This window comes from Leopardus geoffroyi, chromosome A3 (genome assembly GCF_018350155.1).
Source record: "Leopardus geoffroyi isolate Oge1 chromosome A3, O.geoffroyi_Oge1_pat1.0, whole genome shotgun sequence".
Taxonomy (NCBI): Eukaryota; Metazoa; Chordata; class Mammalia; order Carnivora; family Felidae; genus Leopardus; species Leopardus geoffroyi.
Window position 1 is genome coordinate 1,887,460 of NC_059336.1, and position 23,326 is coordinate 1,910,785.

Here is a 23,326-nt window from a genome sequence, read left to right on the forward strand (position 1 = left end):
AAGAGAGGTTAAGAGACCCTGGGGCACCACAAAGTGGGGTGCAGAGTGCCAGTCCTGAGGACCAGCCCCCCTGTCACCGTGGGCCGGGTCACCGGCCGGGGAGGAAGGAACCCAGAGACAGTCTTGGGAGTGGCCCCAGGCAGCCTGGCTCCCAGCCCTTGTCCTCCCAGGCCCCCTCCGTGCCTGCCTAGTTTCAGCAGAAGTGGTGCCCGAGCCTCACGGGACTCCCCGTCACCACCACCCGCGGCGCATGAGGCCTCCCAGCCACGCTGCCCTGTGCCCACCCGGGGGTTGCGGCCCCAAAACGCCCTTTTGCCCCCCAGGACAGGCATGGCGTTGCTTTACGCGGAGGACAGTCTTCCTGTGCACCCAGGGAGCGGCGGGCCTTGGCCTCTGCTCCAGAACGAACTCACCACCCCTGAGTGCGTTTCAGAACGCCCGGCGGGGGGTGTCAGGCAGCCGGTCACACGTCCTCCACCACCTGAGTGCGTTCACGGCTCGGACTCTGCAGCTACCATCTGGGTTCTTTGACACTCTGCGTCCGGGGCTGACGGCAGCCCAAGGGCCAGGCCCCTACACACGGGGCTCCCAGCTGGCTGGCTGGCTCTGAGGGGACCCCCTCCCCCCGGGCGACGGACGCCAGCTGGTGGGTGTGGCATCCGGCCTCCCGTTCTCTCCCTCGGGAGCTTGGGTCATCCTGGGAGAGACTGGGCCCCTCCAGCCCGGCTCTGGGCCTGGACTGCCGCACTGGTTTCTGCCCCCCGGCACTCGAAGATTCGGGCCTCGGCTGGTCGTTGGCGAGGGGATTCTGGGTGCAAAGAACAGAAAATTGGGCCACAGTGGCTTGAACACAGGGGTTGACTTCCCAGAACCGGGAGCCTGAAGGCCGAGGGTGGCCATCGGTGGTTCTGCGGGTCAGTGACGTCGGGGCTGGTGGCTCTGCTCTTTCTGGCTTCCTGGAGGTCAGAACCCTGCAGCTCGGCCAGTGTGTGCTTGGTGTGCGGCTCCGGGGACCTGGGGCCTCAGGCCCAGCGAAGCAGGAACCGGAGCCCCGGCAAGGTCGGCTGCCTCCGGGGCTGCAAAGGGCTCTGTTCAACCCAAGGCGAGAGCACGGACCTTCACCTGCGCTTCACAGGCTCAGGAGAGGCTCCTGTGTCAGCCTCCTGGACTTTGGGCATCGACATCCTGCGGGGAACACCACAGCCCGGCCGCTCAGGCGCGCACAAAGGGCCCCCGTCACCCGGGCCTCGCAAGTCTTCAAACCCTGATAGCATCACCTTGTCAGCAAGAACAATTGTGAATTTATCCAAGAAGGATCTCTCCCACCAGGCCCTCAGACGCCGTCCCATGCAGCAGCACGAGATCCTATCGTGGGATTCGGGGGTGCTGGCGCCCGTGACCATTCCGAGCTAATGGCCTGTGGCCACTCCCTTCCTCCAGCAGGTCCCGGTCGCCGCTGTCCTCCCGAGCCTGCCTCCACCAGCGGGAGCTGCGGCCCCGGGGGCCGGTCCGGGAGGCACGCTGGTGGGCGTTCTTCCCTTCATCCCCAGGGCCCCAGGGACTCAGCCGGGAGCAAGGGGGCCGGCCCCTACCCTCGTGGGACTGCGGGGTGCCACAGTGCACAGCATCAAGGTCCTGGCAAGGGACAGCAGGGCTATTCAGCCCAGTGGCCAGAGACCCAACGTGGAGGGGGGAGGCGGAGCCCTGCCTGACTGGGGTCCCAGGCCCTTGTTGTCGGGGAGGGAGCGGCCCTGCCATCGCTGTGGGTGGGGCGGGGTCCTGGGGCGGAAAGGCCTCAGGTAGAGGACCATGGGGGCAGGGCATTCAGAGGGCACTTTGCCGAGGCTTGGCCATGAGGCCTGGAGAGTGCAAGGGAGGGTTGGGGGGCTGGGGGCCAGGAGGCGGGTCGTCCTGGGGGGGCACAGGGCTGCTTCGGGCAGTGTGTGCGTGTGTGTATGCATGCGGGGTGCCCTGGTCCCTGGAGCTCTCAGGAGGAGCACAGGTGTGGGGTGACGCCCCCCAGTGGTCCTCAGGGAGGTGGGAGCCGGGCAGAGGAAGCAGCGGAAGGCCTGGAGCCGGCACAGTGGCACCCCCTGCATTCGTGGGGGGGCGGTGGGGGGAGGGAGACTCAAGGCCCCCTGCTGGGGCCAGTCTGCTAACCGCACTGAGCCAGCAGGCCTAGGTCCCACCGCCTGGTGTCGCTTGAGCCTCCGGAAACACACCTCCGGCTGGTGGACGATCGCCCGGGCCTCCCTGCTGCACCCAGGGCCACGCCCTCTGCCGGAGGTCACCGTGTCCCCAGTGCAGGAGGCGCTCTTGGAGGCTGTGACCACCCGGGGGCTGCCGACCTGGGCTGAATGAGAACCGAGTTTGTCATCCACAAAACGGGCACGCCGCCTCCCCTGAGGCTCGGGGATGGAGAACGGGCATGAAAGGCCTGGCACACTGCCTGGCTCGGCTCCGGGCCCTGAGCACAGCTCCCCGGGAGCGGAAAACAGCACCTACCACACCGGGCGAAGCCACTGCCCGAGGGAGCCCGTCCAGGTGGGCGCAGGCCTGGCTTGGCCTCAAGCAGCCGTGGAAGCTTAAGGGGGTCCCTCGGCCCCTCTGAGCGGGTTTCCTCAACTGAAGACCGGGGCCAGGGACACCCGCTGCCCACCTCCCAGGCGGCAGGTGGGGAGCCGGCAAGCAACGTGTGCCCTCCCCGGACCGTCTAGGAATTCAGAGTAGGGATGACCCAGAGCATCTGTGGTCCTGGGGCCTCGGCGCCCGGACTCTCGTGAAGGGCTTGGTGGGAATGGAGGCCTGGCAAATGACAGGGCCAAGTTCAGGCCATAGCCCGTCTTGTTAATAAAGTTTGATCGGCACACAGCCACGTCCCTTCATTTAGATGTTGCCTGTGGTGGAGTCCACTGATTGTGACCTGGAGCTCCCAGACTTGGAAGTGATGGCTTTATGCCCTTTACAGAAAAGATCGTGGACCCCTCTCGAGGCCGCGATGCTCCCCACCTCGGTGATTCAGAAATGGGCACGTGACCTCCACCAGCCAACCGGGGCTCACCGAGTTCTGGTGATGTCTCTGGCCTGGGTGTTGCGCCCACACCTGCCTGAAAGCGTCGGGTGCGGTGGGGCCGCCATCCGTAGCCTGAGGATGCCAAGCCCAGAGGAGGCGTGTCTCGAGGGAGGCTCCCGGCGGCTCGTGGGGCCCGGGTCCAGCCGTGCCTGAAGTCAGTGCTTGGTTTCTGGCTTCTGAGACCCGAGGAGTTTTCTTTTTGGTTAAGTCGCCAGAGTCAGTAACTTTTTGGTTAAGTTTCTTTTTGGTTAAGACTGTTAGGCTGCCTGGCTGTCTGGCGCCTTCTGAATCCCTTTCTTTATTTTCTACAAACTTGCTTTCGCAGCTTCCTCTACGGCCACGAGCTGGTCAGGTGGCCTAGGACCTGCCAGTCGCATGCGCCTGCCTGGCTGATTCCGAAGCAAGACGAAGAGGCCCCGTGCTCTGGCCCCTACGGGGATGGCACCCAGTTCAGCGTGGGCAACAGGAGGGGCTGCTCCGGCTGGAGCCTCCGTGCCCGACACGGCGGGCCTTGGGTCTTGTGACCGCTCACAGCCTCTGGCAGCTTTCCTCTCTGTTTAGATGACTGGGGTGGGTCCGGGAAGTGTCACCTAAGAGCCGGGCTTTGGGTGTGCCCCCGCGGGTCACCACAGCTGGCCCGATGGGCACCTCTGTCTGCTCTGCTCTGTCTCTGCCTCCGGGGTGTGGGGTCCGTCCCAGAGCTTCACGGCACAGGCGAGGCCTGTGTGTCCCGGAGCCCGATTCCTCCCAGACTCTGGGTGAAGTTTATTCCAAGAGTCTATTTTAATTCATGCGAGTTTAATAAAGGTTCACAAAGAAGGGCCTTAAGCTGATAAATCTGGCTTAGGATTTTCTTATTAACCTTCCCCTAGCCATAATGAGTTTTTAATTTAATTTTTTCAGGTTTTCGGGCACAGGGAAAGCCTCTCCCATTCCTCATGGGATGCGAAGGCAGAGATTTGGGAAAGAAGGAATTTTAAGATCACTGGAACACAGGGTCTCGCCTAGATGGTAATCCAGAATTCAAATGTAGCCCCATCCCCGGGGGCGGGGAGGATTTCATCTAGCACAAACACAGCTCCGAGGCAGAAATCCGCAGGGCTCCCAGGGGAAGGTCACATTAGCATAGAGAAGGATTTGGGTGGGGACAGTGAAGCCCAGCAGGATTCAGAGAGGACGGAGAATGCCAGCCTGTCCACACCCCACAGCATAACCCGTGAGGCTGTGTTTTTGTTTCTGTTCCGATCACTTGGAACCATGGCTGGTCCTAAAAGTCCTAAAAGACGCGTGCGTGGGCCGGAGGACTTGACCCTCCCCCAGCCGCCTCTTGGGATGCAGGACACCCCCTCCTCTCCAGTCTGCACCCCCTGCACTGGTGGGGCATCTAACCGGGAAGGAGGGGTGCCCTCCCTGACCTGGAACTCAGGGACGTGCCACAGTCATTAGCAGAGCCTGGAGAGCGGGCCCCGGGAGTCCCCGTCTGGCCAGGATGGGGCTGTGGGTGCTGGGTGGGCACCTGGGGAGGGGTCTCCGTGGAGCCCCCCCCCCCGGGCACACACCAGCACTGCCCCCCCATTTGTCCTTGGCCTCTGCTGGCATGTGTAACTACGGATGCGCCTCTGGACATTCCAATGGTTTTATTGTTTAGAATTTACTTTTGTATCCAGTAAAAACCATGATGGTTTCTGCTGGGTTCTGAGTTCAGATCAGAATCAGATTGGAGGACCAGTGGCCCTGATCCAGAAGCAACCTGAAGGCTGTCTTTATTCACCCTGCACATCACAGGGGAGGGACTGAGGTCTGGGGGCCAGGATGCCCCCCTGAGCCTCTGTCCCCACCCCGAGGAGCTGTCCCCAGAGAAGGCAGATAGCGCACGGGGGCGCCCCACCTCACAGGGGAGGAAACAGGCACGGGGCCTCCCGGACCTGCCTGAGGTTAGCGACTGGTCTGTGTGGGAGACCGGTTAGCAGCCGGGACTCTGGCTCCAGCCTCTGACCCCCATGTCTGCCTGCAGTCCGGCTGGGTGGGGACCCAGGAGGTCGAAGAACGTGTCATCTTTGGGAAGTGGACACCGGCATGGCAGGAAGGGCTTGTGGTGGGATGTGATGTCGGGTGGGGACGGGCGCTCCCGCCTGCCGTCTCTCGGTGCTCGGAGGAGATCCGAGTAACTATTTATGGCAGAACTTTGCACCGCGTGTCCGTGCGCAGTTAAGGGTGTTGAGTCCGTGCCTGTTTTGAGATGCCAAATTCTGATTCTCAGAAACTCATGCTGAGTTGAAATCTCTCCCTTCTCCTGGGTTTGTGGACGTAAGTCGAAAAGCTGAGGAGACCTGGGATTCACAGGACCTGGGGGGCCAGAGCGGGCCCACTTTCAGGCGGTGCGGGCCCAGCCAGCCCCGGGGAGGGCGGAGTTCGCTGGGGGCCAAGCGCTGGCCTCCACACTCACTGTCCTCCTGTCCCATCCCCAGAGAACAGGGCGGGGGGGGAGGGGGGGCACCATGATCACATGCCCTTTTGCTTTTAACACTGACTTGAATTTAACTAAATTACTTAACTTAACATTAATTGTTTTCACATGTAATCTCATCCATGCTTCTCTGGGGACGGGAAGCAGGCCATGCGGTCACCACGTACAGCGGGGGCGCCGGGGGGGGGGCTCAATCGGTTGAGCATCCGACTCCTGACTTCGGCTCAGGTCATGATATCCCAGGGCCATGGGATCGAGCCCCGAGTCAGGCTCTGTGCCAAGAGTGTGGAGTCTGCTCAGGATTCTCGGTCTCTCCCACTCTCTCTGCCCCTCTCCTGCTCTCTCTCTCAAATAAAGAGAAAAGAGGAAACGCGTCTTATCAGCTGCCAAGTTTTAAACTGCCATGATAATGCATCTTAATGGCTTCTATCCACCCCCTCCCCCGCCAACAGATGAGGAAACTGGGCTGACAGGGAGAGTTCTAGTGGCTTTGCTGTGAGTCCCTCGCCTGCAGAGTGAGAGCTGGGGCGGGACTCCAGTGTGTGAAGGCAGGGGCCTGCTCGTGCTGCTGTGACGGGCTGGCCGCCGCCCGTGGCACGTTCAGAGTGCAGCACGGTTCCAGGCGTAAACCTTCACGGACACCAGTGGACGCTCCTGACATCCCCTTGGGACCGATGACACTTTTGTGTAAAGTGGGGACATTGAGAGAGGTCCGGCTATCAGCCCAGGTTACAGGGCTAGGAGGGACCAGGCGGGGGGCTCGTGAGGGGCCTCCTGACTCCAGGCGAGTCAGGGGGAGGGTGGCTGAGCTGGTGGCAGGGGCCTGGGACCCCGGCTATCCAGGCTCCACTCCGGGACCCGAGGACGAAGCCAGCAGGAGGTCGTCGGGGCTGAGTGCGTCCTGGGGGCCACCAGCCCCCCGCCCCACCCCCCACCCCCGCCCAGCTGACCCCCACGCTCACCCTCGAGGGGTGCTGAGTGTCCAATGGCCGTACAACCCGCCAGCCCTGCGGCGGGGGCACCTCGCGGCAGCACACGCACAGGGAAAATGACTTTTAATTAACATTTAAGGGTAGGAAATGGATCATGCAAATCCCCCCCATCTCCTCAGCTTCTGCTGATTGTTCTTGATTAAGCTCGATAAAAATAACCTGGCTGTGCGGGGATGCGGCCGGCCCTTGGCCCCGCCCACCACCCCTGTGCCAAGCAGTGTCCTGGGCCCTGCCTGTCACCCGTCTCCAGGGACACACCATGGGCCACCCTGACCCCTGAATCTAACCCACGATTGCCATGTGACCCAGTTACCAGGACGTTAGCACATGGGTGGGGGGGCGCGCACTCCTGCCCGGAAACTGGTCTCCCCCCCACCCCCGCCGCAGCGGCCTTCGGGTCTGACCGTAGTGAGGCCGCCCCCTGAGCGCTGTCCTGGCGGACGTCAGGATCCGAGGTACCGCTGAAGCACTCCGCCTTGACTCTCGGACCTGGGGCCTGCCCGAGGCCGGCCGGGGCACAGGAGGGGCAGGCGGGACGTCCCAGGGAGCCAGGCTGTGTCCACCTGCCCTTTGCCTGGACGGGGGTCACGTCTGGGGTCAGATGCACCTTCTCTCCAGGGTCTCCGTGCGCTTCCGTGGCGCCCGCTTCTCAGAGGTGTGTGCGGATCAAGGGGTGCCCTCCTCCTGGTGCGTCCCCCCTCCTGGTGCCCCACACAGCGCTCCCTCCTCTCGCTCCCTCCCCGGCCCTCCCAGGACTGGCACTTGGGGGAGCCCGCGGGGGTTTCAGTGCGGCTGCGTGTGGAGGGGAAGACGGGGTTCGGGCTGGCAGAGCTGGGTTGGGGCTGGGCCGGGGGGGGGCAGAGGTGGTCCCCCCGCAGGCCTGCCCGCAGGAGCGGGTGTGGGGCAGCCGGGGGCCCTCGCTGTGGTTGCTGAACGTGCTCCGCCTCAGGAGAGGACAGGACAGCCACGTGGCAGAGGCGGGGCCTGAGGCAGCAGGCGCTCTGGGTTTGACAGTCTCGCTGTGTGACCTGGGGCAGCCCGGAACTAGCCCTCTGGGCCTCAGTCGTCTCTGGTGGAAAAAGGCGCAGTGGCCACGTATGTGATGACCACCGTGGCCACATCAGGAAAAAACCTCTCAGGAAACACAGAAGCTTCTAGGTGTGACCACAATGGCCACGTCGGGCGGGGGGGAATCCTCTTAGGAAACACAGAAGCTTCTAGGCGTGACCACCAAGGCCACGTCGGGGGGAAAGTCCTCTTAGGAAACACAGAAGCTTCTAGGCGTGACCACCAAGGCCACGTCGGGGGGAAAGTCCTCTTAGGAAACACAGAAGCTTCTAGGCGTGACCACCAAGGCCACGTCGGGGGGAAAGTCCTCTTAGGAAACACAGAAGCTTCTAGGCGTGACCACCAAGGCCACGTCGGGGGAAAAGTCCTCTTAGGAAACACAGAAGCTTCTAGGCATGACCACCGTGGCCACGTCAGGGGTGGGGGGAATCCTCTTAGGAAACACACAGAAGCTTCTAGGCGTGACAGCCATGATGCTATGGCTCCGTCCCCGGTCCGGGCGGCCATCTGCAGACACAGCAGTGGCACGGGGACACGGAGGACACGCGATGGTGGCCAGTGCACATGGCTGTTCCGTGTCTCCTTCCCGCTCCGACGACTCTGTGTGAGCCTGACGTTATTCCCAAACGAGCACTGAAAACATCCCAAGGCCACTCGGAATCTACGGACACGGGAGGGTCTCTGAGACACATCGTGAGTGACAGAACACAAGTCGGAGGACACCAGGTACGGAGCGGGGCGCAAGGTGGAGGTGGCGGGGGGCGGAAGCGGACGCCTTCGTCACGGTGGCTCCCTTGGTAGCTTTTCGGTTACGCTACTGTGTGTGCGAACTACCCGATTGGAAGCTCAGCCTGGTCTCCACTCTGCCTAGAACTCGTTTGTGGGCCTTGTGCGTAGAGCCGCACACGCAGTCATGGCGGCTTGCTTGGCTCACGCTCCGTATCTGGACTTGGGATCAGAACGGGCCCCTCTGTTCCTGACGCCAAGAGGGATTAACTGCCTCACCTCCTGGAGCCGGACCGGGCTGGCCGCCTGGACTGCATCAGGGAGGGAAGAAGGATACGCAGCCGCCCAGGTTCCTGGGATAGTGATGCCGTAAGAGAAGCAGAGAAGACCCAGCTGGCTGGGGACGGCACGGAGACAAACTTCATGACCAACCAGGGACCACACACGGGCGGTGTATCCGTCGCCCTGGTGGGAAGAGCTAGCTGGAAGCCTCCCCCGAGGGGAGGACGCTCTGCCCAGGACCCTCAATCGGGACCCCACCCGGGCCGTTCACCGCGGGGCCTCCCCAGCCGGGAGGCTGGATGTGGTGAGCACCCGATGTGATGCATGAACCCTTCTCTCTCCTTCTCCGTACTCTCTCCCCCTTTATGTTTACTCTGTTTACTTCCATACATTCCCTTTCCCTTATAATCAATACAGTTTTCCTCCATGAAACAGAAAGTTTAGCTATCGTGAACTACTGTCATTCAGAACAATCTTTAAAACAGAGAAAATGATTAAACGAAGGAGGGCATCCCAGGAACGCGGGAGATTGTCCGACCGCGCGGGTGCAACCACAGACGTGGGCTCCACGGGCGTTCTGTTGGATGAGAGAAGCCTGGCTCCGCAGAACTGCGCGACCCGCGTGACTTCATCCACGTGATGTCGTAGGACAAGCAAAGGTCACCTTGGCGATGGACGCAGGGGTGGGGGCTGCCTCTGGGGACGGGCACGGGCTTGTGCTCCTGGCCGGTGGGAACGTTTCCCTGAAGGTCCGTGCGTTATGCCGCATTCCCGTCACACCTCTACAGCATCGGCAAGATCTCCATCTGACTCGAAGCCGGAGACCAAGAGGTCTCTCTGGGAGCGCTTGTCTGGAGCCGATGGGCTGTGTCTACTTTGGCTCCTGGTGCATTAGGCAGCGGCCGACCATCTTGGGCGTAAAAGAATCAGGCTGTTTGGGGGCAGGAGGGTGGGCGCAGGCTCTGGTCTGCCCCATGCCGGAGCCCTCTGCCTTTCCGCCTGTCGCTGCAGCCACCGGTCTGTGCCATCGCCTGCCCTCCCCGGGTGGCCACACTTTCTCCAGGGCACCTGGGTGCAAGTGTGGGCCAGGATCTCGAGGCAGGTGGGGGCTCTGAGCATCCTGTCCGGTCTCTGGGAGCTTTTGCCAAATCCCGTGGTGGCTGGAGGTGACCAGGAGGGCTGGGCTGAGTCCTTGACTCCCCGGGTCGCGATGGTGGCCCATGCCCGGAAGCACATCCTTCACTACCAACAGGGACAGCTGGCTTGGTTTCCTTCTGCCCTGTCCCCGTGGCGACAGTGGAGGTCCCGAGGCTGTTTCCTGGGGGTCCTGGCGGTCACTAGGGCTGGTGCCACCGCCCCAGCAGACAACAAGGGTTCGCAGTTGGCACCAGGACACGAGCGTATCCCCGGGAACAGTGTCCTCTTGCCTGGGCACCCGCCCGGGACCACCTGAGACCCCTGAGGCGGAAGGTGGGTTCTGAGTGTCCAAGGTGCCCACCCACTCGGCACAACCGCCAGGGTCGATGTCAGATGCCTGGCGTGGTGCTGGCTCCGCTCCTCACTACAAGGTCACCTCTGGGAGGCGTCCTGCTCCCGAGGGTGCTGTGGTCAGGCGCTAGCATGGGCCTGGCGTGTCCGGAAGACAGCCAGGTCTGCCCGGCCAGGTGTGCGCCAGGCCCTGCTGGGGCCTGCACCCTGGGCATTATTCTCCTTCCAGAGTCGCTCGGGGCCGCTTCACCCATGTCCAGACTCCCCGGGACATTGGCCCAGGGCCTTTCCTGCCATTGCCCACTGGCCCAGGAGAGCAGGTGGCCGCGGAAGCCAGCCTGCTCCTCGCCAGGTGGGCTGTGGATCAGCAGCTCCGCCTGCGTGCAAGCTACCGTCCGCCCGCTAGATGGCGCTGCGCCCCCACAGGCAAGGCCACCGCGCCGGGTTCCGGGATGTGGGAGGTTGGGGAGGGGCGTGGAGGTACAGGGGTGTGGGGTCTGGGGACTCTGTGATTTGGGGACAGGAGCGCTCGGGGCGTGGGGAAGCAGGAGGAGAGGATGCTTGGACCCCAGGGAGGCTCTCGTCTAGATGTCTTCCTGGGGCTGATTGGCCTTCTCGGGGAGAAGGAGGGGTCTCCTCTCTGTTTCCCCACCGCCTTCCCCTCCCCCTCCCCCCTCCCCCCTCACTGCACAGCAGGTGCAGCTTCTGGGCTCCAATCCCAGCCGCTCCCACTTACGGGCTAGCAGTGAGGGTCTGGGCAAGTGACTTCGTGTCTCTGAGCCTCTGTCACTGAGGGACTGTCGGGCGAGGGCCCTGACCCTCACAAGGTTGGGGGGACCAGAGCCTGGCAGGGGAAGGCTCCCAGCGTGGCTTGTGCTGTCGCCATCACTGTCACTGTCATTGCCGTGGCCCCCTCACCCAGTCGGCCCTCCGGGAGCCTGGTCCCCAGCAGAGGCGGTGGCTCTGAGGGGCCATCCCGAGACCTTGGGGTGGCAGCCGCCGGCCAGCACCACTCTGGGGGCCCTTGCTGACCTGACCCTCCCTCCCGCCCATCCTCGCCCCTGCACCTGCCACACCTGAGGACGGGCGCCTGCCTTGGCGGGGGGGGCACAGCGCTGCTGGCCAAGGACCTGGGCAGTCATCCGGGGAGGGTGTGGACCAGTGAGTGGGGAGAGAGCAGGGCCGGCCCCCCGAAGACGGCTGGGTGGCACAGGAGGGGGTCACCAAACGTGCCGGGCACTGAGTGGGCCGTGAGGATTTCCTGGGGAGGGGCTCCTGGCGGGGCAGTGCTGTTGAATCTGTGACCCCGGGGCCCTGCCCCTGGGACGTGCCGGCATGAGCGCAGCTGGTCTGTGTGACTCGTGGGCTCTAGACTCAGAACGGAGGCGCATGAATGCCCACCAAGCGCCCTTGGGCACCCAGGCCGGGAGCAGCCTGGTGTGGGCAGCTCTGCCTGAGGGGGAGGAACGCCCAGCGTGTCCCCACCCTCCACGACGTTCTGCTCACGGCAACGTTCTGCTCCTGCAGGAGCCCCCTCCCCCCCCAGGAGGTCACGTCGCATCCACGGCCACACGCAGCCGCACGCGTGCCTCCCAAAGCGACCGGGCCCCCAAACCACGGGTCAACTCCGGATTCAGCGAGCGTGTCCAGCCCAGTCTGTCCCGGGCACTTCTCAGAGCGTCAGCTGCGGCTCAACATCGGGCCTCGCGGTGCCCGACTGGAGCACACGTCCCCCCGCACCCACCCCCGGAGGCAGAGCCTTGGCGGGCTCTCCCGCCTGTCTCCCGCCGCAGACCCCGGGAGGCCCCCTCCGCGTCGGCCTCCCGCTGCCCAGGACCACTGCGGCCCCGCTGTCCGTCCCTCCATCACACTCAGGGAGGGGAGAAGCGGCACGAGCCGCACCCGACGGCCGTGAGCTGCGTACTCACCGTGCTCGTGGTGAACTCCGGCGGGTTGTCGTTCACGTCCGTCACCGAGATGATGGCCGTGGCCGTGTTCGACAGGCCGTAGTTGAGGTTCCCTTCCATGTCTGTGGCCTGGACAATGACTGTGTACTGCTGCACTTTCTGGAGGGACAGGGGCGGGAGGGAACAGGCATCAGTTTGGGTTTTGGGTTTCGGCCCGTCCTTTCCATCAACACGCACGCTCCCCGTGGCCGGCCCCTGCCGGGTGGGACGCTGCCCGCAGGGGCCCTGGCCGCTCTCGGCTCCTGAGCCGCTGGCAGAACGCTCTCCTCCGCTTGCTGTGGGGCCACCGCGCGGCCCGGAGCGGCCTGGCTGCTCTCGTCTCGGCGTTCCCGGCTTCGGGAGGCGCGGATCATCGGTGCCGACGCAGCAGGGAGAACGGGGGGCCGAGAGCACCGTGTCGCGTGGGGTTCGGGAAACCAGGGATGGACACTTTGCAGAGAGAGGGGCAATCCCACGGACACGCCAGGGCTCCATGAGCCGCCCTCAGACCGGCCTCCACATCCGCGGCTCAGAACAGGGTTCTGAGTTTACGGTTTTGTGCCATCGTTTCCTCGTTGTCTGTGCTCACCAAACGGAGCTCTGGGAGGCCACGGCTGTCTTACTCGCCACCGTGTCCCCAAAGCCAACTGCAGTGCCCAACACATAGAGCATTAAATGTTCCTAAGCGACCGTCGGTGACAACAGAGATGCTGAGGAATAGTGAGCTTGTCCACTGAGGTCCCTTGGTGCCTGATAAGGCGTCTGGATATTTGTGGACAGCTGGGAGTCGCTGAGGGGCCTGGAGAGAAATCACGTGATCCAACAAGCATATACAAGGGGTCAGCAAATTATGGCCCTCGGGCCAAATCTCTTTATTAATCTGTATTTAATCTTTATTTAATCTGTAAATAAAGTTGTACTGACACAGGGCCACGTCCACTCCTTAGCGCGCTGTCTGTGGCTTGTTTCTGCACGACAACAGCTGAGTGGCCGTGACAGAGATCACGTGGCCGGAAAAGCCTACAACGGTCACTGTCTGGCCCTTGACAGAAGGCGTGCGTCAGCCCTGGGCTCTGACACCAGACAGCATGAGCCGGGTACCCCCGGGGCAGGCTGGGCAGGGACACCACAAGCTTCTCCGGGAGCCAGGGCGGGGGAAACCGGGGGAGGCTTCTGGAAGAGGAGGGATGTGCTGCCCGGAGGTGACAGCGTGGCAGCCCCTCCCCAAGCTGGGAGGAGCGCGCCTGGGCTCACGAAGTCCATCTGGCTGGGCCCTGGACTGGGGTGGGGGCTCTGGGGGCTCGGGAGCGTCCACACACTGTTTCCCACCTAGAACCTGCCCTGTCCTCCCACCCGTCAAGGCCACTGTCCCATGCGACCGTGGCCTGGGGGCCCGGTGCAGCCCACTCCAGGGTCAGGACGCGTGTGGGGGTGGGGGGTGTGCTGGCTCCTGGCCCCCATCCTCCCCCCACTTCCTCCCCCTGGCTGTCACTCCAGGTGGTGACAGGAGCCCCTGGAGGAGCAGGAAACCGCTCCTCTGTGCATGCCTGGGTCACTCCTTCTAGGGGACCGATCCGTTGGTTGGGGGGTGGGGAGGCTCAATCAGGGCTCCTCAACAGGCCTTCCAGGGCGACAGGCACGAGGGGAGGGGCCGAGAGGCGCGGCGGCACGGGGGCCGGCCTGCCAGGCCTCAGTCCCCATCTGTGAGAGGCTGTGTGCCTGGACTCCAGCCTAGTGCCTGGTACACAGTGGACCCTCGATCAGTGTTTGTTAAGTGAATTGAGTAAATGCCTAAACAGCTGACACTTGTGAAAATGGAGACAACTTGCAACCAAGGAGACGTAAAAAAATAATAGAAATAGCTTCACTCTGGTGCTGTGCCACGTTCGAAAGTTTTCTCACAAAAGATAAACCTTTACTTCCTTCCGTTCTTCCTCTCTGTCATCCATTTACCCATCCACCCACTCACCCATCTCTCCATCATCCATCCACATATCCATCTATCCATCCCCCCATCATCCCTCCCTCCCTTCCTCCCTCCCTCCACCCATTCATCCCTCCATCCCTCCATCCACCCACCTGTCCACCCACCCATCCACCCACCCATCCCTCCATCATCCCTCCCTCCCTCCCTCCCTCCACACACCCCATCCCTCCATCCCCCTGTCCCACCATCCACCTATCCATCCAGCCTTCCACCCATCTACTCACCCATCCACCCATCCACCCACCCATCCACCCACCCGTCCACCCACCCATCCCTCCATCATCCCTCCCTCCTTCCATCCATCCCTCCATCCACACACCCCATCCCTCCATCCCCCTGTCCCACCATCCACCTATCCATCCAGCCTTCCACCCATCTACTCACCCATCCACCCATCCACCCACCCATCCACCCACCCGTCCACCCACCCATCCCTCCATCATCCCTCCCTCCTTCCATCCATCCCTCCATCCACACACCCCATCCCTCCATTCCCCTGTCCCACCATCCACCTATCCATCCAGCCTTCCACCCATCTACTCACCCATCCACCCATCCACCCACCCATCCACCCACCCGTCCACCCACCCATCCCTCCATCATCCCTCCCTCCTTCCATCCATCCCTCCATCCACACACCCCATCCCTCCATTCCCCTGTCCCACCATCCACCTATCCATCCAGCCTTCCACCCATCTACTCACCCATCCCTCCATCCACCCACCCGTCCACCCACCCATCCCTCCATCATCCCTCCCTCCCTCCCTCCCTCCCTCCCTCCCTCCATCCACACACCCCATCCCTCCATCCCCCTGTCCCACCATCCACCTATCCATCCAGCCTTCCACCCATCTACTCACCCACCCACCCATCCACCCACCCGTCCACCCACCCATCCCTCCATCATCCCTCCCTCCCTCCCTCCCTCCCTCCCTCCCTCCCTCCATCCACACACCCCATCCCTCCATCCCCCTGTCCCACCATCCACCTATCCATCCAGCCCTCCACCCATCTACTCACCCATCCCTCCATCTACTCATCCCTCCACCCACCCATCCATCTATCCCCCATCATCCATCCTGACCCCTTCCCTCTCTCCTTCTAACCACCTGTCATTTATGTCAGGAGAACCACAACCACCCCACGAGGTGGCTGACATCTTCTCCTCTGTGCTGGGCACAAGGGAACTCTAGAAAGAGGTAGAGGCTTCCCCTTGGAGGTGCATCAGAGATGGTTCTTGAACGAGGAGTGTAGGGCTCACCGGAGAGGGAAGCTCGGACAGGCAGTGTGAAGGCCCAGTGAAATCAGCCCAGCACGTGGCCCTGCGTCTCCTCACAGCTGGGACCACCGAGCGCACCAGGGGCAGGTGGACGTGCCGGTGGGGATTCCGGATACCCGTCGTTGCTTTCTGGCTTTTGTCGTGGACAAAATGCCTATGGAGCCAACGGTGCCCACACGGCAACATCAGTGAAGACACCTAGCGGGTCTCTTTCCGAACGGACGGTACACGGAGAGCGTGGCCGGCGCCATCCTCGACGGACTGCGCGCGAGAGCAGCACGGTCAGGATTCACCTTCACCGGCGCGGACAAGGCACACGCAGAAACCCGCCAGGCCTGGCCTCGTGGCCCTGCCCGCGGCAGAGGCCGCGTCCCCAGGGCAGAAGGAAGACGCCCTTCCTTCCCGTCCATCAGAGGGGCCACCTGTCTCAGGTCACAGCTCTGCCTTGGCGAGGACTAGGACGCTCGTGCTGGAGGCGGTGCCCGCGCCGGGGGAAGGCCGGCAAACCGATCCTGAATCCCCACACGCCTGAGCCTCGGTCCCTCTGCACCCCACCCCGCGTGCTCCCTGCCCCACCAGGACGCGGGCACAAAACCCGGTTTCCCGCAGCCTCGCCTTGGAAGGTTCTCTGGTTTAATCTGACTTTCTCCTCCCCCCGCCCCCGCAGGACCGACTTCCAAGGCGCACAGAATCTCGGCGGAATCCACCCGTGATGGGCAGGGGACACCTCGGGCCTTCCTGCACGCCGGTGTCCCTCATCACGGGGCAGCCCGGCCACCCGGCTGGGTCGGCGTCCCTCTGCCAGTCCTGCCATGTGGCCACACGTGCCCAGGCTGGGGCACACTGACTGTCACATCGCCCCCCATGGCTGGCCTGGCGCTCGGGCTCCGTGGCGAGCACCCTGTGGGCGCCATCGGCGGGAGCAGTGAACGAGTAAGTGGGGCCTGGCAAGCCAGCGCCCGGCGCACGAGTGGGCAAGTGACGTGATGCCTGCAGGATGCGGGTATGCAGGACCACACCCACCCCCCTCCTGGGTTGCTGGCTGCACTCTTCCCCTGGCGCATCATGGAGCCCTGGACTGTGAGACAGCCGGCACGTCCCCACCCCTGTGCTGGCCTTGCTCAGGGCACACGGCAGCGTCCCCTTCAGTGAGGCTTCCCCCACGACATCTGCCACTGGGGCTTTGACTGTCTGACCCCTGGGGTGGGAAGGAAGGGGGTCCGGTGGAGCAGACACGGAGCGACCAAACCTCCTGCCCCACCTTGCCTCCCAGGGCCACCACCACAAGGGGCCAGAGCAGAGGACCCGAGAGGGCACAGGCTGGAGGCCGAGGGAGAGATCTGGCCAGAGAAGAGAGGAAAGAAGTCTGATTGGAATGTGAAGTCTCTTTTCCACACTGTCCTGTGTCCTCAGTCATTGACTCACAAGCGACATGGGACCACCTGGGCTACTGGCCTCAGAGACACAGGGACACACATGCATGTGCACGTACGTGTGTACGTGAACGTGCGTGCCTGGTACCTGTATGCGGATGTATGTATGCACGTATATAGGTATGTGAATGTGTACAGTTGTGTGCAAGTGTATTTGTGTGTGCACGTATCCGTGTACATCCGTGTGTGCATGTTTGTATATGCACACGCACGCACACATATAGGTACATGTACACATAGTGCACACGTGCATGTATCCACGTGTACCTCCGTGTATGTTTGTGCACGCACACATGTGCACACACACAAGTATATGTATATGAGTATGCGTGATGCACGTATCCATGTGTACGTCTGCGTGTATGCACACACACGCATAGAGGTACGTGTACACGTATGTGCACACACGCATGTATCCACGTGTACGTCCATGCGCGCACGTTTGTGCCTGCACACGTGTGCATATAGATATATGTGCACGCGTGTGCACGCATGAAGGTATCCACGTGTACATCCATGTGTGTGTGCACGTGTGTGCAGCCCACCACCACTAGAGGGTGTGCTGGTCTTGCTTTTGGAGGGTGGGTGGGTGACTCTCTGGGCCCTGAGTGGGTCGGGGGGAAGACCACCCCCCCAAGGAAGAAATGTGGGCAAGGCCCCAGCAGGGCTGGGCCTCCCGGTGGGCGGGGCTCGGAGACCCCGGCCAGCTCAGCCCTGATCAGGGTTTGCACGGCTGTGAGGCTCCCGGCTTGCGGGGGGTGGGAGGCACTCAGCTACCGTGCTGCTGCTTATGCTTTAGAAAGTACATTCTCAAACCCAGGAATGTCGTCTTTTTGCGGCACCAAATCCCCTTCTGGAACGGCGTTCAGAGGCTGAGGAAGGCGGCCAGTCACCTGGCGTCCTTGGACAAGATACCCTTACATAACCATCCCGTCGTTACTTACGGGAAGGCTGTGGCATGGTTAGCGGGTTGATGTATTCATTAAATAAGGCTTCGTGTCATCGTTTCCGTGAGGCCTGGTGTGGGAGCCCTGACACGGCAAGGGACGGTTTTCAGGGCTGTTCTAGTGCCTCCGGCTGGCGACGCCACAGACCACGTTTGCCGCGAGGCGCCTACGTTCCAGCGGCCCTGGGGAGCAGGGGTGAAACCCTCCCTACTTTGCGGTGGATCAAACTGAGTCCCGGGAGGGGGGCGCACATGGCTGGTGGATGGTGTGGCCGGGGTCTGGCCGTCTGGAGCCCCCAAAACCTGCCGCCCGGCTCTCCTGGGACAAAGAGATGACCCTGGACCCACAGCGGTCCTTCTCCACGGGCTGAGCTGTGCAGCGGGCCTCTGATCTCCATATCGGCCCCTGATGGAGCTGCAGGGAGGTGGCCGGTGGGGAGTGGGCGGGCCTGGGCCTCCTGAGTCTCCCACCAACACCCCCCCCCCCACTGCCCAGGGGGACCCCTCCTCCTCCGGTGCAGTGAATTCGCTGAAATGGGATCTGGCCATTTTCAAGTTCGAGACGAGGTAAGAAAATCGAAAGTGGGGGGTCCCGGGGGTTTTTGCTTAAGATCCCCATAGCTCAGCATTTAAATTTTGCAGAACATCCGTCAATAATGCAGCTGGCTGACCTGCCCAAGAAAAGCATCAAAGCTTCCTGCGGGCCCCATGTTACCCACTCCCCGTGCCGGCCACCAGGACTGCACCCTGACCCATGTCAGGCCTGGGCTTGGACCCCCACGTGCCGGAGGGGCCCGGGCCGCCCGCCCCCCCCGGCCCAAGAATGGCCCGTGTCACCCCCCACGCTCGTGTCTGCTGCAGGTGCTCTGCAACGGGCTGGCAGCCGGGATGCAGGTGTAAGTTCAGGCTGAGAGCCCGGCGTCCACCAGGCAAGCCACAGACCCTCCCGGCATCCCTCCTCCCTGAATGAGGCTGGGGTTCTCCTGCTGTCTGGTCACCGCTGGTGCCCCGATGCTCCCACCCTGGGCCACAGGCCCCCTCGTGCTTCCCTGCCTATCACTGCAGTCACTGCTGGAACTGCCATCCCTCAGACGCTGACCTACGAGTACACTGGGGGCTTGGCCTCCCCCCTGCGCCTGGGGCTTACGTTGCTTAGCACCTGGGTGTCGGATCAGGCCCTGAGGACCAGGCAGGAGAACTCACGGGACGGACACTGTGGGAGGAGGGACACGGGAGGGACGCCGGGGGAGGAGGGGACACAGGAGGGACACGGGAGGGACGCCGGGGGAGGAGGGGACACAGGAGGGACATGGGAGGGACGCCGGGGGAGGAGGGGACACGGGAGGGACGCCGGGGGAGGAGGGGACACGGGAGGGACGCCGGGGGAGGAGGGGACACGGGAGGGACACGGGAGGGACGCCGGGGGAGGAGGGGACACAGGAGGGACGCTGCGGGAGGTGGCACGGGAGGGACACCGCGGGAAGAGGGGACACGGGAGGGACACTGCGGGAAGAGGGAGCACAGGGGGGAGGGGGTACAGGAGGCGGGGGAGGGGTCACGGGCTGCTGCTCCTGTTCACTGGGACTCGTCCCAAGGGGTGTGGGGAGCGTGGCCGCCAAGGAACATGGGCTCGGGTTCTTGAAAGCTCCGTCACCCCACGAGCAGTGATCTCGCGCCTCGGCACGTGCCCGGGGGGCTTGGAAAAGAGTCCAACACAAACGCTTGTCCAGGGCTCGCAGCTGCACTGGCCACGCGGCCACAGGTGCAAACAACCCGGACGCCCATCCACCCGTGATGAATGACCGGCTGCGGTCCACGCGCACGCTGCAATACGACTTTGGCGGCTCCGGGAGGAACGGAGCGCGGACACGTGCTGCCCCAGGGGCGAACCTTGACGGCACGGCACTGGGCGAAGGGAGCAGACCCAGAGGCCGCCTGCTCTCGGGCCCCGCTGACGTGACACGTCCTGCCAGGGCCAGCCAGTTGAGACAGACATCGGAACAGTGGCCGCTGGGGGCCGGGGGGGCAGGAGGGGCTGCCGGCGGGGACAGCGTTTTGGGGGGGATGACCAGGCGGGGGGGCGTCTCCACTGCCCTCCGCACCCTCGGGGTGTGTGGGGCCGGCCGCCTCCCCCCAGGGCTGCGGCGATGCTGCGGCCGCGACAAGCCTCACCCGGCCCCCATCTCCTCCCTCTGCACCGCCAGGTTACTCTCTGCAAACGAGAGAACGTTCCAGCACTTCAGGGACGGCGTCCTCCCTCGGCCGCATGGGGAGTGGCCATGCAGTCCCCAGCAGCGGATGAGCAGGGTGCCTGGCTGTGTCCCCATCTCTCTCTGTGGGACCGAGGGGAGAAGAGCTCTCAGGAACGACCACCGAGGATTTCGGGGGTCTGAGACCCTGGGAAGACACAAGCCAGTGGCAGGGGGCGGGGGGGGGGGGGCTGTCCCGTCCTAGGAGATGCCTTGGTCCCTGAGTCCTGGAGTTTCTCCTCCTCGGGGCCCCGCCCGGCCACCCGCCTGGGTCACAGACACAAGCACCTGCGCTGGCGGGAGGTGGGGCAGCCACGGCCACGTACGCACAGCTCACGCCTGATCACGGAGGGGCCACGTGCCCTAGTTCCGCAAGTCCAGGATTCGGCGGGGCCTGCAGGGCCCCTGCCCTCCTGCACTGATGCTCTGGGCGTTTCCCACTTGGTGTTGCTGCCATCTGGGGCCACGTCATTCTCTGAGGGGGGCCGTCCCCAAGTCGCGACGATCAGAACTGTTGGCAGACGTGGGGGAGGGAATCACCCTGGCTGGGAACCATCACTCCAGGGGAGGAGACAGCCGATACGTGAGCAAAACGTGCCACATCAGGTAGTGACAAGGGCTGTAGGAGAATGAAGAAGAAGCAGGCCGAGAGTGGTGGGGGTTCGTGGGGCGCTAGTTTCCACGGGCTGGCCACACAGGGCTTCTTTGTGAGGAGTCACTCGATTGGCCAACTGGTGGGTATCCTGGGGAGGGATGTTTTAGGCAGCGGGAACAGCCAGTGCAAAGGCCCTGAGGCAGGCACTCTGGCGTGGCCGGGAAGGGAGGCCAGCGAGCAGGGGCAAGGTGGACCAGAGGGTGCAGAGGATACAGAAGCTACATTTGGATTTTACTCTGGGGGAGACAGGAAGCCACAGGAGGGTCTGAGAAGGCAGCGGTGGTCGGACCCGGTGTGGACTGGATCCCCTGGCTGTTGAGTGAGGACAGAAGTAGGGCAGGAGAGGTCAGGAGACCAGCTGGGAAGGTGCCATCGAGGTCTGGCGGGCGGAGCAAGGAGGGGTGGGTGAGACAGACTGGAGGGGCCGTGGGGGCAGGGGCCCTTGCTGCCGAGGGCGTGGGGACGCAGGCCAGGTGGGGGCGGGGAGGGGGCCGACATGCGTGGTCGGCACAGTGACCACGTAGGGACATCCCTCCCTCTGCCTGGAGATGCTGGCTCTTCCCCCTCTCTCTTGGGACGGGGTCGCTCTCCCTTCTGCCCCTCACTCTTGCTGGCGGCTTCGTGTGAGAGAACACAGGCGCCTGCCTGGGGCCCGTGGCTGCCGGACGATGGGGCTGCAGGGACCCCCGGGCAGAGGCCAGCCTCCCGGCGCCTTGGGAGAGCAGGACCCAGGATCCAGAGCCTCCCAACTTTCGGAGAATCCAGAAACTGGGACTTTTGTACAAAAATCTCCCGCTTAAACGCCGTTTTAAAACAACAAACCCTCACTTCTGTGGCCGAACCTGTCTCTGGGCTGCTCGAGACCCCGGATTGGCTGACAAGGTGCCTCGAAGCCGAGGGCACGGGTGAGATCCCTGTTCCACCCCAAGGAACGCGCCAGCTAGGAGTCACCTGAGGTGGGAGCAGCTTTGGGGCCGCCCGGTGTCTGCCATCGTGCCGGGAGGGCAGCCGCCTACGTAGACGAGTGAGCATGGCTGCCACGCCGGTGGAACTTTAATTACAAAGTTGGATTTATTCACAGGCTGGGTCTGGCCGAGCCCCGGCCAGCACCGCTCTGACATCGCCCTCCTCCGGAGCCCGGGCGAGGGCGGGCCCTGCCCCACCCCCCACTGCCATCCTGTCAAACCGCACACCTCCAGGAAGAGGGTGGCCTCCCTGCGCCCCTGCCCTCCAGCCAGCCTCTGAGGAGGAGGCAGAGATGGGAGACGCCTGTCAGGGCTGAGAAGGCGGGGAGGGCTTCCTGGAGGAGTTGGCAGGTGGTCCTGCCACGACTCCCATCCGAGGGCTGGGACACGGGGCCCGGGCTGTTCCCGTGGGAGGCCCGGGCCCTTGACCTGCCTCCTCTTGCCCTGCACTCACATCTCGGCTCAACAAAAAGATCAAAACCAATGAAAGGTCCACAGCGGGGGACACGTCGCGCAGATCCCAACGACGGAAAGCGAGGAGGCCGTGGCGGTGATGGGGGAGGAGGGTATCTCCCAGTGTCTGTGATGCACCCCAGGGGGCCACACCCTTCGGCCGTCAGGACGGCTCTGCTGCAACTGAGGACGCAGCGGCCACGGCGAGCGCAGGGAAGGGCACGCGGGTGCGCCCTGGTGTTCGCGTCTCTTCCAGAGCAAGGATGGCGGACCGCTCTTTTCTTCTTGGTGCTTATTTGTGTTTTCTTTAAAAACGTGTTTCTAGGGGCGCCTGGGTGGCTCCGTCGGTTGAGCGGCCGGCTTCGGCTCAGGTCACGATCTCGCGGTCCGTGAGTTCGAGCCCCACGTCAGGCTCTGGGCTGATGGCTCGGAGGCTGGAGCTGCTTCCGATTCTGTGTCTCCCTCTCTCTCTGCCCCTCCCCTGTTCATGCTCTGTCTCTCTCTGTCTCAAAAATAAATACACGTTAAAAAAAAATAAAAAAAACCATGTTTCTAAATACTTATTTATTTTGAGAGAGAGCATGGGTGGGGAGGAGCAGAGAGCGAGGGAGAGAGAATCCCAAGCAGGCTCCGAGCTGCCAACACAGAGCCGGACGTGGGGCTCAAGCTCACAAACCGTGAGATCACGACCTGGGACGAAAGCAACAGTGGGACACATAACCGACTGGGCCCCCAGGAGCCCCCTTACTTGCGTTTTCTACCACGGACATGTTGCTTTTGTGATAAGAGAGACCACGAGGCGTTATCGTGGAGAAAGGCTCCAAAGGCTCCAGCCTGGGCTCCGGGGCAGGAGTGGCTGTGACGTCCAGCGCTGGACCCCGTGGCCAGAAACGTGGCTCTGAGGGTTCACAGCATGCGTGGACGGGCCACCGTGTCGGGAGCGGGCAGGGGCGGGTGGCAGGGTCTGGGGTGCAGATCAAAAGCCCCATGACGAGAGCACCTTTGTGTCTCCTCTCCTCCCCTTTCCGGCGAGGAGAGCGGGAGGACTTCCCGGGGGACATCCAGGCCACACGTGGTGAACTTACACAGGGCTCCATAAACATGCCTGAACACCGGCCGGCGAGGAATGCCCACCTCCACCCTGCCCGGCCCCGCCACTGCCTCCCCTGCAGTGGGCGTCTTTGGAGGGCTTACAAGGGGCTCATTTTCTAGGAAAACACAGTTTTGGAATTTCCCGTGTGGCCTGCCACCAGGCTTGTCATGAAGCAAAGGGGACACGCCGACCCTGTGACCACAGGATGCTCCCCCCCGAATCCG

At 63.2% G+C, this 23,326-nt stretch overlaps 1 protein-coding gene across 2 annotated transcripts in view; it reads right to left on the reverse strand.

Moving 5' to 3' along the window:
- CDH4 (cadherin 4) overlaps window positions 1–23,326 on the reverse strand; it is a 542,698-nt gene that overhangs the window by 17,957 nt on the left and 501,415 nt on the right. For both annotated transcript variants that reach the window (XR_006702995.1, XM_045444030.1), the window contains exon 8: window positions 12,025–12,162. Coding sequence is in view for 1 of the 2 variants with exons in the window: in XM_045444030.1 (XP_045299986.1) it covers window positions 12,025–12,162 (138 nt within the window). In the remaining variant the exon portion in view is untranslated. The remainder of the gene's footprint in view (window positions 1–12,024; window positions 12,163–23,326) is intronic.